The 22,956-nt window shown below is 41.3% G+C and overlaps 1 protein-coding gene across 4 annotated transcripts in view; it reads right to left on the bottom strand.

The window, feature by feature from the left end:
• The window catches only part of LOC131592053 (semaphorin-3D), a 134,991-nt gene that overhangs the window by 64,326 nt on the left and 47,709 nt on the right, over positions 1-22,956 (bottom strand). For all 4 annotated transcript variants that reach the window (XM_058863308.1, XM_058863307.1, XM_058863309.1 and 1 more), the window contains exon 3: positions 11,127-11,287. In XM_058863308.1, the coding sequence (XP_058719291.1) occupies positions 11,127-11,287 (161 nt within the window). The remainder of the gene's footprint in view (positions 1-11,126; positions 11,288-22,956) is intronic.

The following is a 22,956-nucleotide window of genomic DNA, read 5'->3' as shown; positions in this document are numbered from 1 at the left end:
ACTGTTGGCACCTTGTAGAATATGGTTTGACATACAAAAACTCAGTCCCACATGGGTAAGGAAAAAAGCCAATGTCCTGTGTCAAGTACCTTTATCACTTCCCAATACCTACAGTCACTGTTTCTCTCAATCTGGAAACAGTTTTGGCACTACCTCTTCCTCTCTCCTTCCCAGTGAAAATGGATGTATTGGATTTCTGGAAGAAAATTAATTTCCTCTCAAATGAATTTAGTTACCTTTCTGATAAAAACCTCTTAGCAGAGATAATGCAGTTTAAGTTACTTAAACCTTAACCCACTACAACAATATTTACACGGAGTCAGAGATAAGACAGTGTAACAGCATTGTAGCACTGGAGTACAAATTTGCTTTCCCAGAGCATTTTCTCAGAATGATGTGGTCATAGCATCCAGGTATGAAAATTCAATCTGAAATCAGCTGTGCCAGGGTGTGTGGGTGGCACAGCACACAGTGCCAGGAAGCACAGAGGAAAGTACTGGGAATACCATGAAGGGATGAAGGTAGGTCCAGTCTGGTCTCTGCCTGGGAAGAGTGGGATGAGTCTCGACTGCAACACAGCTTAAGTTTAAGAAAAAAAGCTGATGAAAAGCTATCAGTGAAGAAAAGCTGAAAGAAAAAAAAAACACATCTAGCCAAGGAGATTTGTCTGACCTGTCAGTTCTCTTGTACATAAACTTTATGCCCAATTCTGCCCAAGATCCCTGAATCATTTACAAGAAAGCCTAGAGGTCTTCAAGGAGTTTGAGAGATTTTTGGATTTTGAAAATGCCCAGCTCTCCTTGCCAACTACAAGGAAGAACTGGAGGAGTTAAAAACAGAGATGTCTGCTTCGAGGCATCAGAAGTGTTAATGGACTTGAGTTACCCTCAATTCTTCTACAGATTCCTTCATGGGAATCAGTGCTTGTCCTACAAGGCTGAAATACACACACCCCCACTTCTACGATAATTGACCACAGACAATTATATAAAAAAATCAATTGTTTTACTCTCTAGTTACTCAACAGCCTCAGTATTCAGCATTATATAAGGCCACATTAGACAATGAAAAGTGAAGCTAAGTGATCCAACATGAAAATCAATTTGCAATTATATATGGGAGAGTAAAAGTGATATTTATTTGCTTTCCATATGAGAAATGAGAGGTTCCCAGAAACTGTCAGTTCAACATTTTAATAGATCAAGAAAATTGCGTAATAAATAATGAGTCAAAGTGCTGAGCAAGAAAGCATAAATTTCATTTTTTATTACAGGACATGCTGTTTAACAGTACCACAGGTCTGGTTCCCTCAAACACTGACACAAGTAATGTTACACATCTGTATTGACTTTTCTATAGGGGGTGAAATTAAGTTTTACTATTATATCTTATTCCAATGAGTTACTTAGTTTTACAATATGTCAAAAAAGTAAGACTGAATGCTACTGTACTTTCTTTTAGATTTAAAATCATCGAGCTTTTAAATGATTTGGAAATTTGAAATTGGTCTTTTTTCTTTTTTTTTTTTTTTTTTCTATTTACATGGTTTATTCACAATGGTAACAGCTTATTAACAATTTTTTTTTTTTCCCAAATTACTCAGTAAGTAAAAACTTCAAGGAATAGGAACAAAAAAACAGCTAATCAGGCACTATATACTAAGGGTGACAACAACACTGACTTAAGTCAAAATCATTTTGTCTTAATCATTAAGTTAAAATCATTCATCTTAATCATCAAGTTAAAATCATTTTGTGTTGTAAACAGTACAGATTATATATTTAATATATTTTATAGTTGCATCTGTATCTGAAATCTATGGAGAAATCTCAGAACAGCTCAGCGAAGTTACTGAATTTAAGGCAAGAACACAAATAGTTGGAATATGTGAACTATATACTTAAATAAGATTCTTTTATTAGATCTTCCTAATCTTCAGTTTATTTTTCTTTTAAAATAACCGTATCAAAATTCCAAAGGTTAGCTACTGTCATGATTTCCAGATTTTCTTCTATTGCCCAATTAAAAAAGAAAAAACAAAAAAAATATTACCATTAGTTTTAAATCATTCTTCAAATATTTTCTTAAATTTAGCAAATTAAATTTTCCTAATAAATGAAAGTTAATAAGCTCTCCTCTATCAGAGAGAAACAAAACCTCCCAGGAGTACGAAATTAAGTAGTACATAAGCATAGGACAGATAAGGTATCACTTTAAAGGGTAGCTGGAAATTGATTTCTAATTAAAACAAAACATTTAAAACCACAGAGGTCTTTTCCAGATCAGGAGAAAAAGATTAATAAAAGTAACATTTTCCTGCCCTCTAAATATGCATTTTTTCTAGAAGAAAGGAATGAAAATTATTTTTTTTTAAAATGTGTACTTAAAATACATATATATTTGCAAATTAGTACATGGATGCCATATATATTATATATGTATATATATATGTATACATGTGTGTATATACCTATGTGTGGGTGCATATATATATATTAAAATAATATCTGGATCCACCTCTAAGAGCTTAATTTCAGCTGCCATCTGTCATGAATTAATAATACTGGTATTTTACTCATTTTTCAGTATCTATCTTTCTCTATAAGATTTTGTTCCTAAGCTAACACTTCTGACTATAAATCCTTAGGAGAAAGGATGCTCAAAAACAAAACAGTGAAGTCTGATTACAAAAAAAATGTTGTGTGAAAGTACATCTTTTTCAAGAATCACTTCTAATTAGGCTTCTAAATCTAGGATGGTGCAGGACTTCATAAAACAAGTGGAAAATGATATATATTGTCACAATACAAAAGAGGAAGATCATAAGCTTCCTAAACAATTTAAAAACCCATTGGTCTTCATCTGTTTGTAAGGTTTCAAAACAAGTTTTTAGTTAGGGAAGAAATAACACAAGTTTCCAATGAAAATAGAGTGTGGTAGAGAAGATAATATAACTTGGTAAACAGACATTAGCTCAGTCTAATATTGTATTTTAATAACCCAGCTGAATGACATGAAGGTGCTAGAGCTGATCTTCCACGTGGCTGCATTTAAGTATTTACTAAATTGTCACACAGAAACTGATTAGCTCAGCTGCAAAAAACAGGCACTACAAGAAAAAAAAACGGTCTGATAAGTGAAGAACTTGAGGTAGAAAGTTACTCATTAAGTTCCTCAAGAAACAGTGTCAGAGCTCATCCTATTTTATGTAACCCTCAGAAGCCTTGGTAAAAACCCAGAATTGCCACAACCCATTCAGGTGACAGAAAGTTGGGAAGCATTACTAATAGAAACGGAGTTAAGTTATGCAGAAAGAATCAAAGGGCTCTGAAGACTAGAATTATAAACAGCCAGAGGAAAAGGGTATAAACTGCTCGTAAATAAATATAGATCATAGATGGCAGATTTTAGCAAAAGTTAAATCTGAAACATCGGAGTAACAAGGACCTGTTCCAGAGCAACAACATTCCTAAAGAAGTTGCATGAAGTATCCAAAGGGCCGCTTACATCAGCTTTGGACTGGGTTATGAAAGGAATAACTGCTCCATGAGGTAGGTGGTACTGATAGCAGGGAGTGAGACCAATTGACCAATGTGACTCCTTCCAGTTTCAGGTCCCCAAGATAGCCATGCTCATGCCAGCAGCAAGCACTTGAGTGTCCCATTGAGGCTGCTGGCTTTCAGCAGCCCTGGGGCTTTCACTGGAGCCTCTCCTGTGCCTGATGCTGTGCACATGCTTCAGCACTTCTCTATCACAGCAGCCTCTGGTACCAGACAGCCCAAAGTGCTCTATTAGTGATGCATGGAGCACCAGCAGGGTGTGTTCCTACCAGAAGTGAAGGACACCAGCTGATCTGCATGTCTTTAAACACTCACACATTGAATCTGGGGCCTGTGATGACGGGGATTGCTCCCTTCCTATTTTAAAGGATTAAGAAGTGATAAAGCACTTAGATGAAAATGCAGATTTTTTAATAGCCACTTGATGCAGAAAGAAGGCCAGCTTTCTTCCCTTGTTTCATTCTATGTCCTAGATATTCATCATACTGATGCTTGAGGGAAGGTACACAATAAAATTACTTTCTGGGGATCAAAATGTCTTCTTAAGGCTTTGTGAAGCACGTGAACTATAACTCAGAAGCTTAGGCTTATTGGTATGGGTAAATTTCCCATATGACAGTCACAACTGCAGTTTTCAAAGAACAAAACCAGATTGACTTGTAAACCCTTTGTCATGCTGGCATATGCAATATACTCCCCCCAAGAAACTTCTCCATGAAAAACTATCCCCCTGTGTGGAGAAAAAAATAAAAAATATTCATGACTTAGCTCAATGGGACCATAAAATGAGTACAGTGAAGAAGGCAACATGAGCCAAACAGACTGAAGTAAACCAGGAGACAGTCTAATCCTAGTTTTGTTATTGCCTTACTATATGTGACAGTCAGGTCTCAATTTTCCCACCAGTAAAATGACAATAATGTGACTTTCTATTTTTTTAACTTTCTTGATTTTTTGAAGAACTTTGTAATTCATAGCTCAAAAATCAAAAGCAAAGAAAAACAGTAAGATCAAGGAGCACTGCAAAAACATACGACAGTGATCCAATAGGAATGTCACCCTGCTGCATAAGACAGCATAACGAATGTCAAGCCCCAATGCAATAGGAGTGGGTGTTCATGGATTGCATCCTGAGAACTAGGACATTTGTCACTGCTGTATACTGACCCCAGGTCACTTCACTGAAAATTACTGCAAGCACTAAAAATTTACTGAATTTCCCAGAAAACACTGGAAAGAATTAAACACATTCTCTGTATTATTTAGTGGAAAACAAAGAGTGTTACAATTATCACAGAATCACAGAATATTCTGAGTTTGAAGAGATCCACAAGGATCATCGAGTTCAACTCTTAAATTAATGGCCCATACAGGGACTGAACCTGTGACCTTGACATTATTAGCACCATGCTCTAACCAACTGAGCTAATTAATAAGAAAATCTAATTTTAGCACACCATATTCATGTACCAGTTGTTCTCTAAATATATCACATCTGCTGCATTAATGTGGGCAGTATGGAAGTCCATAGCTTGGGGAACTGCACAGATTGTTCTCACATACAAATCCTAACAGGAAAGTTACCCCAAGCAGGTCTCATAATGACTCCCACTGTAATTGTTGTACTCTGGAATTCAATATTTTAAAGTCATCAGCAAACAAAGGAAGCTGATACATAAGTTCCTCATCTAAATTCTCCCCGTATTTGAAAACTAATCAGGCTGTCCTTAGAGTTTTTTCATCTAGTTTTCTTTATATCAGTTTCATCAAGGTTTAGCTAACTCCCAGAAATACTTAAGAGATGCTCAAAAGCCAAGAATGTACCCTTAATCTTGTTTACATCTGCCACAGATCTTCACCTGTGGTACTATTTTCCATACCTACAAAACACATCCAGGAAATAAACTGACCAGAATTTCCACCTCCAATTATTTCTTAGTAACAGAAAATTGGATCTCTGATAGATATAATCTGATGTAACAGGAAGGGGAATAGGGAGAATATGAGACTTGTTTCAAAGTGATTTACAACACAGCAGGAATGCCAGTGTCAGTATATGGCATTTTTTATTTTCAGGTTTTGAACTGAGTAAAATGCACTGGAAGTCAGAGGAAAATAAAAGTTGTGTATTTGGAAGACACATTCACAAGATTTTGGTATCTTAAATTTTGCAGGTAGCTGTTGGAGTGAAACCTCATATTAGAACTAAACGGGCTTTAATTATTAATTTAATTATCCCATCTATCTGGGACAAAGCAACATCTCCACATGCCCCAGTTGTCCTCTTAAACTGTGATCTCCAACACAAATTAAGCAGCAGCCAATACTTCCAGTCTCAAGGGTTTCCTGAAAAGTGTATTTTCATGTGCATGTTATAAGCACTTGTGAAAACTTTAAGAAAATAGACCAGCTGCTAATTTCATTTACACTGGATTAAATCTTGAAAGGCTTCAGTGCTTCTACACGTCATTTTCCACAGTGTAACCACAGCAGACTTCTGACTACTGTCTGTTTCTCCCAAAAGAAATCCGTACACCAGGATTTTTAGGGTAAATGGCATTGCTTCTGACATGTTTATCATTCCAGACTAAAAACAAATCCTACCTTTGAAAAAGCCGATGACCAATATAAGCAAATGTTTTCAGAGGACAGGATACTAGCCATTCTTTACAGCTAAACACAAGGGTAAAATACAAAAATGACAGCGGATGTTTATGGAAACATAATTTATGGCAACAACGCAAAAGGAAATAAGAGAGACACCCTCTTCCACCTAGGACTGCTGTCATTCTGGATTCATACTGCATTCTTCACGTCTTGCTCCATCTGTTGTTTTGTGTTTGTAAACACTTTTCAAAAGCTTTCACTTTGTCTGCACAGGTACCTAAATTTAAGTCTGTCCAACAGCTTTATAGAGTAAATAGCTCAGAGGTCAGACCCCTCCAAGGGTCAGCAAGCACAAAGATATCACCTCTGCCTCTGGAAGCTCCTAACCTGAAATTTCACAGGGTTTATCCCAGATTAGCTCAGTTCTGATGCCCCACTTTCATAAGTTTAAATATCTCCAGTGGTTTCCACAGGACTCTTTAGCCTTCAATTATGTTTCCTGGCAAAGTTTCTTCTGACAGGTCAAGAAAGCTTCACTCTCAGACTGTCTGCAGTTTTGCTGACAGGCAGGAAGCAAACTTCCTTTGAGCTATAGAAAAAGAAGCGCATATTTTTTATGTAGGGCCAATCTTGATATTACTGTGCTTCAAGGCTGCAATAAACACCTCAGACTCTCTATGTATTCCTGAGGCTCAGCCTGATGGCAAGAACCAAAGACTCCTTTCAGTACTGGCTAAATTCCCAGTGGGTTCATTCCTAATTGAGACCACGCTTATATAGACTGACAGAAAGTTTCTCAGAGCAATGAATGTAAAATTCTTCTTCTGTATCTCGAGGGTGCTATTTTACATAAATATGCATATGCATTTGCATATACGTTCCCCTTCCTGCAGAGATGGGCGGGTCACATTGCAAATAGTGCTGAAATACAAGCCCACATGAACTGTTGGCAGGCACTGGAGTTACAGAAAAAAATTATGTGCAGCTATTTCGTAAGCATTTCCCCAGCAGATAAATATATATTTATGCATATGTATATTTTTTCCCTCTGAAATACAGATAATAGTCCATACAAGAGGGCATTCAAGGATGTCACAAGACAGCTCACATGCCAGAAAAGCAGTAGCAACTACAAACCGAGGATGCTCCAAGCAATGATAATTTGTGACCCAGAGCCAGTGCACACTGGGACAGATGAAAACAACTTGTTCCAAAGCTGCTATTGGGGATCTGACATGTTTATCTATTTGGCCCACATGGGGCTGTGTCTTCTAGCACTGACAGCTCCTGCAGGTTGGCAGCTTTTCAAAAGCTTGTCAGGCCTTGATAGCATTCCTATTCCTGCAGAGCTGGGCGGGTGCATTGCGATCACACCGTGATAATCGCGCTGACACGTAACCCTGCGTGCACTGCTAGCACAGCCACAGAAAGGGGCACCATTGCTTTGCAGCTATTTACCCACTGTTTACCCAGCTGACAGCATTTTGTATTTTCTATTTATTTAGTTTAAGGAGTAAAATAGAAAAGGCTTTAAGCAAACTCACAAGAAAATTCGATGAACTGAAATAATGTTTCCAGCAGGATGCCAGAGCCTGGTGTTCCTTCAGAATTTCTTCTCCAGCTTTCCAGCCTCTCATACTATTAAACATCTTTTTGTTTTACACTGCACTTCTGCTGGTAATGGCACAGAGGCTGTCAGTAGAACTGCTTTCTTTCACTGACCATCCTTATTTTACTCATAGGAAGAAATCACAATTCTTCTAGTTTGCAAATAGCTTGTAGAATTTGTCAGGTATTTGAGGATCTTTCAAAAAAAGACTATGACACTTGATAATGCCACTCCAGGAAAAGGAGCTAAAGGCTTCTGTACAGCAAAAATTCAGAGAAAATATATCCCTACTAAAGAAAAATGATTATTCATTGCTAAACTTTATATATTTATTGACTATAATGACTTTAGCTTCCTGCATTTGCCTGTCATTCTGGAAGACCTGCTTATTACACTGTGGTACTTACTGTTGTTTTATAATGAGGTTTACAAGCACTGGAAACCGGACAGACTTTTTTTCAAACTGCCAGCTAAGGAAGCTATTTTCAACCTATTACACAATAAATTGAATAAAACCTACAATGATTTAAGAAACTAGGACTCCAGCAGAACTATTGATTTATTTCCTAAGGAAAAGTACACCAGGAAATAAAACCATAACTTAATATATGTAAGTCAAATTAACCAATTTAAGTAAATAAATAGGTTTTAAAAAAAGAAATTAAATTTTATATATATATACATTAGACAAGGCAGCAGGATACAATGCTTTGGATGCTTCTTCAAATGCTATTCCAGAAATGCCTTAATATAGAGCTTTAGACTGTAAAATATAATCTTGCCAAGTAATTATACCCACATATGAGAATAAACTATTGAGGATTCTGACTTGGCTTTTGGAGGTATCAGTAGCTCCTAACAAAATAAATATCTGAAATTGAGAGCTTTATTAAAATAAGATTAATCTACCCAGCACAGAGCATTCTGAAGTTCATGTTCAGCTTTGTTTTAAAGAAAGAAAACCCTAAACTATGCACAATCTTGCATTCTAGTCTCAAAGTTGTTATGCTTCTCTCACCCCTTCAGCTTGCTTTTAACTTCTTCCTCAAAGTCATTAATAAACACATCATTTATAGGCAGAAACCTAATATTCTAATCAATTTCTACTCATTTTAGTGGCTGTGTGTAAGCAGATTATTTTTTCCAGATGACTCGTACTCCAGAGGAGTACAAAGGACACACTTCAGACCCTTGTAGTCCCAACATGTGTGGCTTCCTCACACTGGGAAAGCCTGGAAGTGAGCCGCCTGGCCTGGTGCCAACCCAAACTCTGGTCAGTCTAAACACAGCACCGGCAAATGCTACTTTCTGACACTTCTCTGCTACTGTAGAGTATCCTCTAGCATCCTCCTCAGCGATTGAGATTTATACACAGTTCCTCACACAACTTCCTTCATGTCATCCCTTCCCTCCACTCACAAGATTCAAGCAGCCAAGCACAGTGGAATTATAGAAAACACTTGCATGAGGTTGCCTGGTGTTACCTGGGCATTTATGCAAGAAGATATGTTTATAAAGTTGTTGAATGACCATGGAGGCCTTGGAAATCATCACACCAGGATGTGCTGCAAGGCTTCTCAGCCAGTTCTTCCCAGTTAAATATATCTTGCCTCAAGTGTTTTGTTTTGTTTTTTTTTTTTCTGGTAAGTTTATTATCTGAATAGTTAACCTATTAGTTTACTACTAAATGAAGTAGAAGTATTTGAACCTGCACACATATTTAGTTTATATATGCAAGTGGTTAAGAATTTTATTTCCTCTTTTCAGGTTATCATAGATATGTAAGCACACATTCTCTATTCATCTTAGGCAATGCAAATTATCCTTCCAATACAAAGTGAGTCTTTTCTCTGTAACATCTATACCACTGTCTGATTGCAGGTTAAGTTCTCCTGGCTCTGTCTGTGTTCTGCTCTTCTTGGAAAGCACACGGGCCATAATGATCAGTGGTGGTTTGGCCAAAGGGAAAATGTCACCAGCTTGGACTGAGAGGCAGCTCATGCAGGGTGCCACCACCTCCAGCAAGGTCTGGGCTCATAAAGCCCCACTGAGCATAATGGAAGGTGACAGCACTCAGCATCCCTCAGGAGGCAAGCAGCATCCCACAGAAACAGAAGTCAGCTTTTCACACAAACAAAACTTGCTTTCTTCAGAAAGCCTACACCAAAAATCAATTTGCAGTCTGAAAATTCGCAATTATAATTAGCAAGGCTGTTATTAACGCAATATCCTGAGGGGGTGGTGGATTTTGAGTCAATTATTGAGATGACAGAAGCAAGGTAAGTGCTTGATAAAGCATACCAGGAAAAAATTTTCTGAAATACTCAGAATCCGATTTTTATAAAAACTGGCATGTGCAGCATTGCTGAAGTCAGGACGAGGAACAAGATATTCTGCCTGGTACAGTATCTCTTCTATACAATGACAGCAAGTGTTGCTCTCAAACATGTGGGCAAAATAGTCTCTTGTTCCACCTGTTCAGCCCCTGCCTGCAATCACATTAATTCAGGGTCAGTTACCTCTTCAGAGCTGGCAGCAGAATGCAGTAATTTAAAACCCCCCTCTGGTGCCTAAAGAAAATACCAAACACAGCTGAGAATTCAAATTTTCTTCGTATCTTGAAGAAGCAGGAAACCAGTTTTCATATGTTCCTGTGCAAGCATCTGGTTCTCACTCATAGCAGTCAACTGTGCTTACCAAAGCTGCAGTTCACCATGTCTGCTAGAAATATTGAAGGCTAAATTGTCATCTTATTATCTCAAGTTAGCACATTGTCACCGGGCACAGGCAAGGGACTACTGCAGATCCCAGTGGAAGCATTTCCTATCACTAGTAATTCTAGATATTAACTGAAATGCTAAAATTGCCACTTACATTTTAATATAATTTAAACCATCCAAATTGCCTCTGCTCTGTTCAGTATTACAGTAAAGCAATCCCAGTGATGCCAGGAAGCAATGAAAGAGCTGTCTTCAGTTATTTCCTTCCAAATGCTTTTAAATGAGGAGGGTAACCATGACCAGAGGACTTGAACACTCTTAGCTACATTTTTCCTATTTGCTGATACTTTTATGCTATTTTCATGCACTGCAGGGCTCCTCCACATAGCTGATCTCTTGCAGGTCATCAGTCACACAGGACATCATATAGCATGAGAAATTCAACTGATTAAATGTAATACATATAACTGTGGGAGGTGAGATTATCAAATCTTGGTAAATTGCACAACGAAATCTGCAGTTACCCAGTGAAGAAATGAATAAATAAAAACACAAAACAAAAACAAACAAACAAAAAAGAATTTAACAAAATTTAATTTTGGAGATAAACTCCATGGAAAATGCACTGACCTTTTTTACATTTTTGTTTATATCAACCAAGTTGAGCAGGAAGATGTGGTCCTTTGCCCCAACGAGCAGCCGGCCCCTCTCCTCATCTAGCAGCAGGGTTCGAAAATCAAGCCCCTCTGTTGAGCCCAGGAATGGGATACAGCTGTTTGAAAGCAGCAAGTCTGTGGGAAAATGAAAAAAATCTTTATAATCAAAATGTTTATATATGACTCATCAGTGTCTTTTATAAATATATGCAACCAGCATGGAGTATACCAGTGAGATAAGTGCAGCCCTGAAGCATGCCTTTCCAGATTCATAATACAGTTCCTGTTAACTCTGGGGTGCTCTACTAGGTTTTTTTTACTTTCAAATTGGGTAATATTTACTTTCACAAAATATTTTTCTATGTAAAATTTTCTAAATAAATTATCAGTGTGGCATAAAACAATCAGAAATTCAACATAAATTAGAAACCATGAAAGACAGATCTCTGCAAAATGTGTGCTATATCTTTCCTTCATTCTAAGAAAACTAATTATGTTTATATTATTGTGTTCATGGATACATATGCTCAAGGATCAATAAATACCTCATCATATTTGGCACACCAAATGTAAAGCAGCAAAGAAGGTCAATGCCAGCCAATAATAATTAGGAGCAGGAAATAGTGGGTAGGGACATTTGAAGATCATCCAGTTCAACTCCCTCAGTATGAGGAGGAACATTTTTCACTAAATCAGCTTGGTCAAAGCTCCACCTAACATGGCCTTGAACACTTCCAGAGATGGGGCATCCACAATTTCTCTGGGCAACATGTGCCAGTTTCTCACCACTCTCATAATAGAAAATGTCTTTCTTATATCCAGTTTTTATCTACTCTCTTCCAGTTTAAAACTATTGCCCCTTGTCCTGTCACTAAAGACTTTGGTAAAAAGTCCAAGCTCATCTTTTTTCACAAACTGCCTTTATATATTTTAAAGCTGCAATAAGGTCTCCTCAGACCCTTCTTTTCTCCTGGTAGAACAACCCCAAACCTCTCAGCCTGTCCTCATATGGAAAGTGTTACAGCCCTCTGACCATTATCAGGGCTCTTCTCAAGATTCATTTCAAGGTTTGTGTCTTTCTTGAACTAGAAACTAGGGTGCCCCAGAATGTAATGTTGGACTGCAGGGTCTCACCAGAGCAGACTGAAGAGGCTGAATCCCCTCCCCCTACCTGCTGAACACACTTCTCATGGGACAGCCCAGGGTACAGCTGGCTTTGAAGGCTGTGAGCACCCACTGCTGGCTCATACCCATTTTTTCATTCACCAGTATCCCCATGTCCTTGTCTGAAGGGCTGAAGGGCTGCGCCCAACCTATTGATCACACAATCCATTCATGATCCAGTCTGTGTTGATATCAAGGATTGCCCTGACCCATGTGTAGGATCTTGCACTTGGTTTTGCTGAACTTCACATGGTTTACATGGGCCTCCTTCTCCAGCCAATCAAGGGATCATCAAAGATAATTTATTCCAATTCAATGAGGATAGTATAGTAAGGGGAACATCCAGTAGTAACACTTCTAAGATACCTATTAAAATCAAAAATTTGACACTAAAATTTACTGTGAATTAACAGCAGCTTCAACTCTCTTTTAAAAGGTAATTAAGAAAAAAAAAACAATGCTCTGTGAAACTAATGAAAGAATCTATAATGCTGCAAAAAAGCTAAAGGGCTGTAAAATAAAAATTCTGTAACATTCTGTCTAATGAATACTCTCTGGATGCAATCCTGGATGAGGACACAAACAACATATAGAAAAGAGCACAAGGATAGTTAAGTCTCGTTGGGTAGTCATTACTTTGGGGAAAAGAAAATAAACATGTGAATCAGTTCTTCCACAAGCAAACTCTCCAAGCTAAACTATTTGGAAATCATCAGACAGAAAGAAATTCCTGTATTTAACTGAACATAAAATTAAGGGTATTTCCACCTTCCAGGCACTGGATGGACAATGTAGCATTCCTGCCAGAAAAGCCAGACTTACTGCAAAAGTTATTTGTACATCCTCATCATGATGAAAATTAGAGTCAGTGTTTTGGAGAAAAAGTCCTGAATGAAATAAAGGGGAAAAAAAACCCCACCCAAACATTTTTCTCCAAGGTATCTCACAAACCATGTGAGAGGCAAGAAAAGATTAAGTTCTGGTGCTGGCTAATAAACAGCACTCTGTAAGGAAAAATATTTTATCATTACTAATCTGACTAACAGGAATATAGTTATGAAAATTATTTTTTGGCTGTCAAAAGTCTACTTAAGTTTGTGTGCATTTGTCTGGCTCAGTGCAGGTTGTTGTTAAGGTACAATCTGAAAACAAATTGTCATGCATTGACACTCCTATTCCCCCAGGTGACATTTATTTGGCAGTACTTTGGAAAAAAAATCCTGCTTCACATTGAAAAATTATATTCAATGCTGGGCACTACACTGTTATACACGAGTACCGTCCTTTCATACATATTTTTTGTGAAGACAAAGATGTCAGGGTTTGTTTTCTAAACTAGTAACACTTTAAAAGATCTGTTTATTAATTGCCAGCAAGATCACTTAGGAGCAGCTTATGGTTAACATGGTGCTATAAAAAACTCAGTCCTCACCTGCAGGACACAAGCAATTAACATACAGAATATGAGGAAAAATTCCTCCCCATCTACAGCCACAGGAATTTGATCTAAGGAAGGATAAATTATATGCTTGTGCAAATACTCTAAAGCACTTTCCCTGCTTAAAGCCACAAAAAGCATGGGCCTTTGCAGGAGTGTCAATGGCAAAAATACGTGGATTTGATTCTCCACATACGTGATGAACTAGGACTGCTCTCTACTTCCCTATTTCCTTATTTGAGGGGAATGATCTCTGAACAGACCACTCCAAATGGACATTTGTCCTCTGTTGTTTCACAGTTCCAGTATTTCTCAGTAAAAAACCCCACCTAGAACAGCTACAACAGTGCAGGAAAATGCTGCCTCATGACTGAAATACCCAAATGGGAATGAGCCCTGTCTGATGCCTTGTACAACCATTTATGTCACTACAGCATAAGGAAAAAATCTGGAGAATATTCCAGATTGAAATGACAACACTGCACACTCCCTTTTTACTGACACAGATGACAACACAAGTTGCAAAGTGGTGAAAATCAGGTTTGGTCAGTTATTTACTATTGAAAACAGCTTGGAAATAAGACCCTGAGTATGACCATTGATAAGATTATAACTGTAACATGACCTAATAAAACCTCACAAGTAAACATTAACAGAGGGTTGATTAAATTGCAGCCAAATTAATCATTGTTCTCACTCCATAAAACAACACAATCCTATCTCATGCGCTGAAATTTCCCTTCACAGTGAGACATATTTACTATCACCAAGGATATTACACTGGAAAAATTTACTGTGAAAAGCACATTTCCCATGATTTTCAAGCTTAGAGCAAGCTGTTGATTTGAATCACTGCATCTCTGAAGCCTGGCTAACACAGAACCAACATTCTCAAAAGGCACAGTAACAAAGTTAGTTACAGGGATGGTTTTCATGAGTACACGTTCAGCACTCAGTTTTATAGTCTCTATTTGCTGTTTTCCTCAAAATGAAAGAGTTTTTTTTTCCAGCCTGGTGATTAAATAAGCATCCAGCTAACTCCCCTTCTGGGTTAGTATTTCACTGCTGAGTGGTAGAAGCTGGAATAGTGACTGGGATTTATTCATTTACCACAGTATCTTGGTTTACAACACCATGATCATTGCTTACTTAAAAAATCTCCAGCAGCAGAGCCACAGCAAAAAGTCTTCAAAAGTAAAAATTTTATTTTGTTCTGTGTTGAGGGTTAGGTGTTCTTTTTTTTGTTTGTTTTATTTTTGTGTTCTGGCCTGCCAGGGAATTTTTACCCATTATGTGCTGGGACAACCTAACTACCGGTACTTAGGGGTGCTCACAAAGGACAAAGAGTGGCCGGGCCCAGGGTGGGGGGGGAAGGGGGCAGAAAAAGGAGGGTGGGGACAGTTTTTAGCTGGCTTATCCTCGGCTTCGGGGAAGGACGTTCGTGTGCTGGGTCGCGGAGCTGCTGCTTCTCCTTCTCCCCTCTTTGTTGGTGGCCTCGCACCCCCTGTCCTGCCAGGCATCGCCGTGGAGCTGCTGATACACCTCATCCACCAGCCCAGGATCTCAGCTCATCCCTGCTGCTCCACCTCATCCACCAGCCCAGGATCTCAGCTCATCCCTGCTGATCGACCTCATCCACCAGCCCAGGATCGCAGCTCGTCCCTGCTGTCCCAGCCGACTGTTTCCTCGGAGCCCTGCAGGAGCACCGGGACTGACTGCCCGAGGGGTTTGTGAAAACAAAGCCTCTCCTCCATCCTGTCTCAGCCGAGAAAGCTGTCCCGGGGTCCCTGGTTCTGTTTTCTTGTTATTGCTGTAGTTATTGTTTGTTTGTTTGCCTGGTTATACTAGTAAAGAACTGTTATTCCTATCCCCAGATCTCTGCCTGAAAGCCCCCTTGATTTCAAAATTATAATAATTCGGAGGGAGGGGGGTCTACATTCTTTCATCCCAAGGGAGGCTCCTGCTCTCCCTAGCAGACACCTGTCTTCTAGAACCAAGACATTCTGATAATATGTATTTGCATCTATAAAACATGTTTAGACTTCTTAGCATCAAGTCATGTGTGGTGACCACGCTACCCTTCCTCAATTCCAGCATGGTGTAAGAATGCAGCAATGTGGAACCAACTTGGCTGAGACTCAGAATTTCCTTTGCGACCAATTACCGACTGTGCTGGTTTTAAGTGATATTTGGTGAGGAGGGAAGAAGCCACCCATGAAAATGATTTCTCTGAGAGAAGCTGCTAAGGGCTTCCTCTGTACCTGGAAAAAAACAGTGTCTGGCTAGCTCTGAAAATTGACAAACTATTAAACCATTTAGAAGGTAGCTCCATCTCTGTGAGATTCACATTTTAAAGACAGGCAGGCCCAGGAAATCTCTCTCTTGCTTCTGGCCTTGAAGAGGTAACTGGGCACCGGTGGAGCCGGCCCCGCTCTGCCATGGCCCCTGCGGCCTGCTGGGGCTGGGCTGGGCCCCAGTGGCTCTCAGCCGGGGGCCAGGAGGGCACAGGCCCCAGCCGAGGCTGGGCCGGGCAGCAGCTGTTAACATCTTGTCCACACTAAGCCTTTCCCCGCTGCCAGCCCATGCTGAACCGGGGTACGGCCCGATGGGCCCTGGCAGCAGCTCCAGGCCGGGACAGACTCCCTTCTCCATGGCCTGCATGGCCCCAGTGGCTGCTGGGCACAGGGAGGGGAAGCCATCAGCCTGCAGCTGAAATTGAACGAAGCAGGGGCTGGAGACCAGCCATGCGGCCACAGGGGCCACCACCATTCTGGCTGGGCCCCCTGAGATCTTGGTACAGCCCCAAGTACAGCCTGAAATCCATCACTGTGACTGCTTCGACCACTGCCTGGCAGAAACCATCTTGACAATCCGCAGGCCCTGGGCAAGGTATTAACTCTTTCACTGCACAGAGGAAACTTGCAAAATATTGATCCTCTCTCAAGTAAGAGAGAAGGAGAGAGTGAAGACATGTAGAAGACAATAAGAAGACACCAAGGTCAGTAAAGAAGAGTCAAATCCCAGATGGAAGGAGAATGAGGAGATGCCTTGATATTGGGCTAAAAGTTCTTTTGGTAAGGCCACGGAGATGGACTATGATACACTAGAATATCCCCTTTAATTCATGAGAAGGTATGGGGGCATAGAGTGTTCAAACTGTAGACACGAGCAGAGGCATCCATAATGAAGCAAAGCAGATGTTGAAGTAGCTGTGATTCCATGAGAAGCTTGAACAGACAGAGAGATAAGATTGATGAAGACCCTTTGCCCCCAGGGAGAGAAAAAGACCTCTGTTCCCAGAGATGAAGATGATCTCAGAGATAGATGAAGAGAACCTTTGCTTTTGAACAGCTCATCCTGAAAATAATACCCCATAAGTTGACATGGCCCATGAACTCAGCTGTGGGAAGGCTGTGAAAATGGGAGGAACTTCACAATTGCAGATTTTCTGGGCAGCTGCTATTCATGGAAATTTAAAAGCAAAAAGAGAACTGTTTCTTGTGAAGAACTCTCCATGTTATGGTGAGAGAAGTTCCTCTCCCTACAAGAACTGATGAAAGACTATTGTAGATGTGGTAATTGATGGAAAATCCCAGGTTTTGTGTCTACATTGTCAGCTGGGAAAGAAAAGAGGTTGTGTAGAGGGGAGAAGTGTTTCTGAAGGTTTTATTTGGATTCTTGTTATTCTTTTAGGTCTGTTAATAAAATTTTCTTTATACTTTTTAAGCTTTAAGCCTGCTTTACCCTCCTCCTAATTCATATCTCACAGCAGGAAATTAGTAAATAATTCTAGTACATGCACTGCCAATTTTAGCCAGTGATAAACTCATTACACAGACTTATTTTAAAGACAAGCCACACCTAAATTAGCAGACATCTCAACCTCCTTCAAAACAGTTACACCTAAGGACACCTTTGAAGGACTCTGAAATTAAAGGCTTTATAATTTTCATATACAGCGAACGAAGATCGCATCCTTTTGCTTTAGGTAGAAGCAAGTCCTTTCTCATGTTGGAGAATACACATGAAGATTTACGTGGGCATTGTAGAAATTCTCAACCAAACTTCTGAGATAAGGAAAGTGTTTATAGTATGATTACAGCAATTTATCCAATTCCTAAGGTATTCTGAGTTTCAAATTGACAAGTTGACCCCAGATACATTGGTATGAAGGCAAAGAGAATAAATAATTCCAAACTAATATTAATCTCTACTATGCACAGCAAGAAGTAAATTATATTTTGTTTAGCTGCATTTCACCATGGACAAAGCTGTGCATGCGAAGTGGCTCTCATTGCTATACAATATTATGAGGCCTGGTGGAAAAGGCAATATTCACAGAACAGTAGAGCCTCTCAGGATAACCAGGATACAGATAACCAGGAATAGAGAAAACATGTCCTTCTGTTGTCACAATTTTTTGTCCAAACCCTGGTTATAAAAAGCCAAAAAAGAACTATGTATTAAACCACATGTTTTGCAGTTAGGGACTTCGCTGTTCATCTTTTAGAACTGAAGTGTTCCCCAGGAGCCTGTAATAGTTGACTGTAAAGAGAACTTTTCCAAAGATTTCTAAAAGATTCAGGAATAGTCAGCTGCAAAATTTCAGGCACTTCAGGGCATTTTCATATCAAGCTTCAAGCTTTTCTATGGAAATGCTCAAAAGACAGCATACTTAATATATCAAACATCTTTGTTTGCAAAAATTGATTATTTCAGGAAGCAGTATAGGAAGGATGTTCTCTAAGATACAGAGGGTTAAATACAAAGAATGACACATTTCAGGCAATTTGAGAAACTTTTATCCTTTTATTAATCCTTCCAACATAGATATCTAAATATTACTGAAAACCAAACAGATACAGCAGGATAGTTCAATCTCCTAAACTAAGAGTAACTTTGCAAAATAGTTATACACTGACAACACTAAAGGGCCTCGGGAAGGAATGCTAATGAACAAGTCCAATGGACTATTCTCCTAGGTTTCCGTCTTTGAGGTATTTCAAGCAACGTCTATCAGCTTCACTGTCTTCTGTGGGGATGTGTAAGTGGAGCCAGTTTCTGCCTTGTAGACTGAGGGAACAGCATCATTGTAACCGGAAGGTGAAGGGCAAGGCAACTCAGAGATGTGTGTCTGCACAAGGAATCCATGTGCTGCAGCATCTTCATTCCACAGGAGCAGGAAAGCAGCTTCAGGATTGCCAGTGACAAATGCAACAACTGTGCAGTGTTCACGTGGCTGCCATCGGATGTGAGCCCCCCCCAGCACAGCTCTGTGCAATGAACTGCTCTCAGTGGCTGGAGAGCAGCATCCAGAGGCGAAATCGCAGCTGATCATAAGCTCGCATCGCCTCTCTGTGGGCAGCCGGATTTTGGGCCAGGTGCTCAAAGAGGTTGAGTGGCTCAACCCCTTGCATTGCTGGTGGCAAGCTGATCTCTGCAGGAAGCCTCTCGTTGCCAAGCACAAAGTGCTCCAGGCGTTTCAACTGCAGGCAGCGGCGCAGGTATGCCATGATGTCCCACAGCCGCCGCGCAAATTCCCTCCTGCTCCACCGGGACAGCGGTACAGTGGTCAGCACGTGCATGACCACAGTCTTCCAGGTAGAGCTGGAAAAACCTGTGCCACTCAGGATGCAGGTGAAGACCTGCAGACATTTCAGGTGCAAATTCTCACATGGCATCTGGCTGGCAACGTGATGGAAGAATTTTGCCTCCGCCACAGCGTATGTCTCAGGCCACGCTGTGCTTGCAATGAAGTTGGCCTCAGCAGGCTGGCTGCTCACAAAGATGCTGGAGCTGCCTTTCTGGGCCTCTGTGGGCTGGCTGACCACAAAGATGTCAGAGTCCCCTTGGCGCACCCCAAAGAGCATCTCCACCGTCAGGCTCTTCTTGCCTTTGCTCAGCTGGAATTGGCAGGACCGGCTGCAGGGCTGAAACACCAAGTGCCAGGAGTATGACTGAGGCACATGCAGCCAAGAGGACCTCACCAACTGGCGGAACCAGCGGGAGGTTTTCTCCACATCCAGGTAGGAGCCGGTGCAAAGTGTCTCTAGGAGGCTGCGCTTCCGCTTCCGCCGCAGCTCCTCCTGCGAGTGGTGCACGAAGCACAACAGCTGCTTGCCCAGCTGCTCCCTCTTGCACGTGCACACCAGCTCCACACGGACACTGAAGGTCCTTGCTGCCACCTGCCCTGCGCTGTTAAGCTCTGGGTGGAAGGCATGCCCCGGCGGGGGATTCAGTGGGATCAGAACCCGGTACATCCCATCCCACTCACGGGGACTCCAACCCTCAAAGGCACTGCCCACTCCAATGGCTTCCTGAGGCACCGGGTAGAAACTATTTCTCACGCTGTCCACAAAGACACGCGTGAAGCTTTCCATCAGCTCAGCTGTCACTGAGCGACCTCTCTCCAGGTCCTCCACAGGCCACTCTATGTGATCTACTAAAAGGATGCCTTGCGTATACCCAGCATCTCGGCCGTCTTCTCTGTCTTCAATTCCACGACTGCTGCTTTCTTCCTTGCCACCATCACTGCCTTCTTTTTCACTGGCAGCCACATTACCTTGTTCGTCTTCTTTTCTATCCTTGTTCTTGTTTCCCTCCACATTTACACCACCCTGTTCTTCATCCTTGCTTCGAACATCATCATCTTCTTTTTCAATTTCCTTATTTTCTTTCTCAGTTGCAGGAAAACCACTATCATCGACTTCATTCCTCCGATCAATTCCACTGCTATCTTCCTGCCCAGTCCAATCACTGCTTCTCTGTTCACTGGCATCACTGCTTTCCTGCACTTGCACATCCACGTATTCTTCCTTTCCATCTACATTGTCTTCACCTTCATTTACATCTCTGTTGCCTGCCTTCATATTTCCACCATTGTTTTTTGCTTCATTTCCATCTCCTTCTTCTTCCTTTCCAGCGTCCTTGTCTTGCTCCACCTGCACATCCTTGTTTTCTCCTTCATTTGCTTCATATAGTCCTGTATTTCCAGCAACACTGCCAGGTTCTTCTTCATTTCCTTCAGCAGTATTGTCTCCTGGCACATTCTCATCACTCCATTCCTCATCTTTCATTAAGTCATGGCCATTGTCACTCTTAACATCGCTGTCTTCCTTCCCCTTCACCTCATCATTGTCTTCAATGGCATCATCATTGTCTCTCTCATTTGAAGCCACAGGACTGTCTTCTCTGTCATTTCCACTGCCTTCATCGTCTGCCTCCACAGTCACGTCCAAGTTTTCCTCGCCTTCCCTTGAATCAACACTGTCTCCTTCCTGTTCTTTTCCTCTCTCATCTCTCAAGGTCTTGCAGCTCTGGTCCTTGCTGCTGCTGCTGGCTTCACGGCTCCTTCTCCTGCAGCTAAACCACAGGCCCAAGAGGAGCAGGACTCCAGCAAGAACCCAGAATGGCCACTGCTGCAGAGCACCAAAGAGCACGGCTCCCCAGCCCTCGTCCTGCTGCTCCGGGGGCCCCTGCTCCAGCTCCTGCAGCAGCCGAGCCATCTCGCGGTCCAGCAGCTCCTGACGCTCTTGCATTCGCCGGTGCGTGACCTCATCCAGCCCATCCCCAGCCGGCTGAGGGTACTGGATCAGGCTTTGCACGAGCACGAAGAGCAAGGATAATAAAGCCATGGTCTGCAGGAGGACACACAGAAGCTGTTCAGTGGGACCAGAATGGAGACAGACAGTGGGGGGCAGGAGCCGCAGGGATGTGGGGGCAGGAAGGAGAGGGCCCCGGCAGCTGGCAGGCGGCAAGGCCTGCATCGCTTCCCCACAAGCGCCGTGCCCCGAGCAAGGCGCTCCCGCCAGGGGCTGGGCCCTGGATGCAGGGACAGAACTCATGCCCTGGGTGTCAGCGCTTCTGCCCCAGCCCAGCCCTCCTCCAGCCCTGTCCCCCCACGGCGTGTGCACTCACCGCTTGCCCAGGCTCTACTGGGGCAGCGGGGCTCGCTGGGGCCGTTTATAGCTGTCCCCATTGTGACACGGCCCCTGTGCTGTCACAGAACCCAGAGCGCATCACAGGCCAGCCCCACCCGCCATCCCCAGCCCGGCTCAGGGAACTCATCATGGCCCTGGGCACCCAAAGCCCCAACAGACACCAAGTGCAGACCCATCACTTGGGAAACTGGCAACTCCAGAGCTTCTCTTTACAAAGCAGCCACAAGCGCCCTCCCACACAACCGTTGTCAAATATAAATTTGAGTGACAAGACCCATGGATGTTCTCAGCATTCAGGCATAGGCTTTTATTTAATATTGGAGGGGGACATTTTTTATTATCAGTATTTATACTTATTACTTTTGGGGTAGGATGTCAATAGGCTAATGTTTTGTTACAGATTGTTGTGGTTTTAAACTAGTAACTAAAAAATTATTTATTTCTTGCTGTGAGATATGGATTAGAACAAGAGCAAAACAGGCTTAAAACTTAAAAGGAATAAAGACAGTTTATTAACAAACTACAAGAATAAGAACACCAGAATAAACTTTCAGAAAACCCTTTTATCTCCCACTACTTGACCATTTCTTTGTACACATGATAACATAGAGACAAAAAAACTTTGGAACTTTGGTGGTCAAAAACAGTCTCAATTCTTGCTAGAGTCTTTTCACCAGTCTTTGTAGAGAAACAGAAGTCTCTTTCTGCTAACTTATGGAGTTTTTCACAAGGAAACTATTTCTGTTATAGTTTCTATGGCTCTGATGTCAGCTGCCCTGAAATCTGTCATCAGATCTTCTCCTCCCATTTCACATCACTCTGAGGTGTGTATGGGCCATGAGTTTAGGGATGTCATTTTAAGGATGAATTATTCAAAGGCAAAAGTCTTCTTCATCAGTCTCTGTGAGCTTTCCTGGAAAGCAGTTTTCTCTTTGCCCCCCAAGGCTTCAAAATCTTCACTTTATCCAGTTCCAGCAACCCACAGTATCACAAGTACTCTCTCTTTTTCTCTCACCACTTTGAACACTCTATTCCTCCCAATAGTCTCTTATGAATTAAAGGAGTCTTTTTTAAACTACTATTATCCATCTCCATAGCTTTAACAGAAAGATATTTCAGCTGTAGAGCATCTCCTTATTCCCTCTTTCTTATTTAAACTTAACTCTTTTCTTCATTGTTTTTGGTGGTTCTATGATGCCTTTTTCATGTTGATTGTCTCTCTTCCTCTGTCTTTCTGAGAAAAAGGAGTAATCTGTATGTTT

The sequence above is a fragment of the Poecile atricapillus genome, chromosome W, assembly GCF_030490865.1.
Source record: "Poecile atricapillus isolate bPoeAtr1 chromosome W, bPoeAtr1.hap1, whole genome shotgun sequence".
Classification (NCBI taxonomy): domain Eukaryota; kingdom Metazoa; phylum Chordata; class Aves; order Passeriformes; family Paridae; genus Poecile; species Poecile atricapillus.
This window is presented reverse-complemented; position numbering and strand designations above follow the sequence as displayed.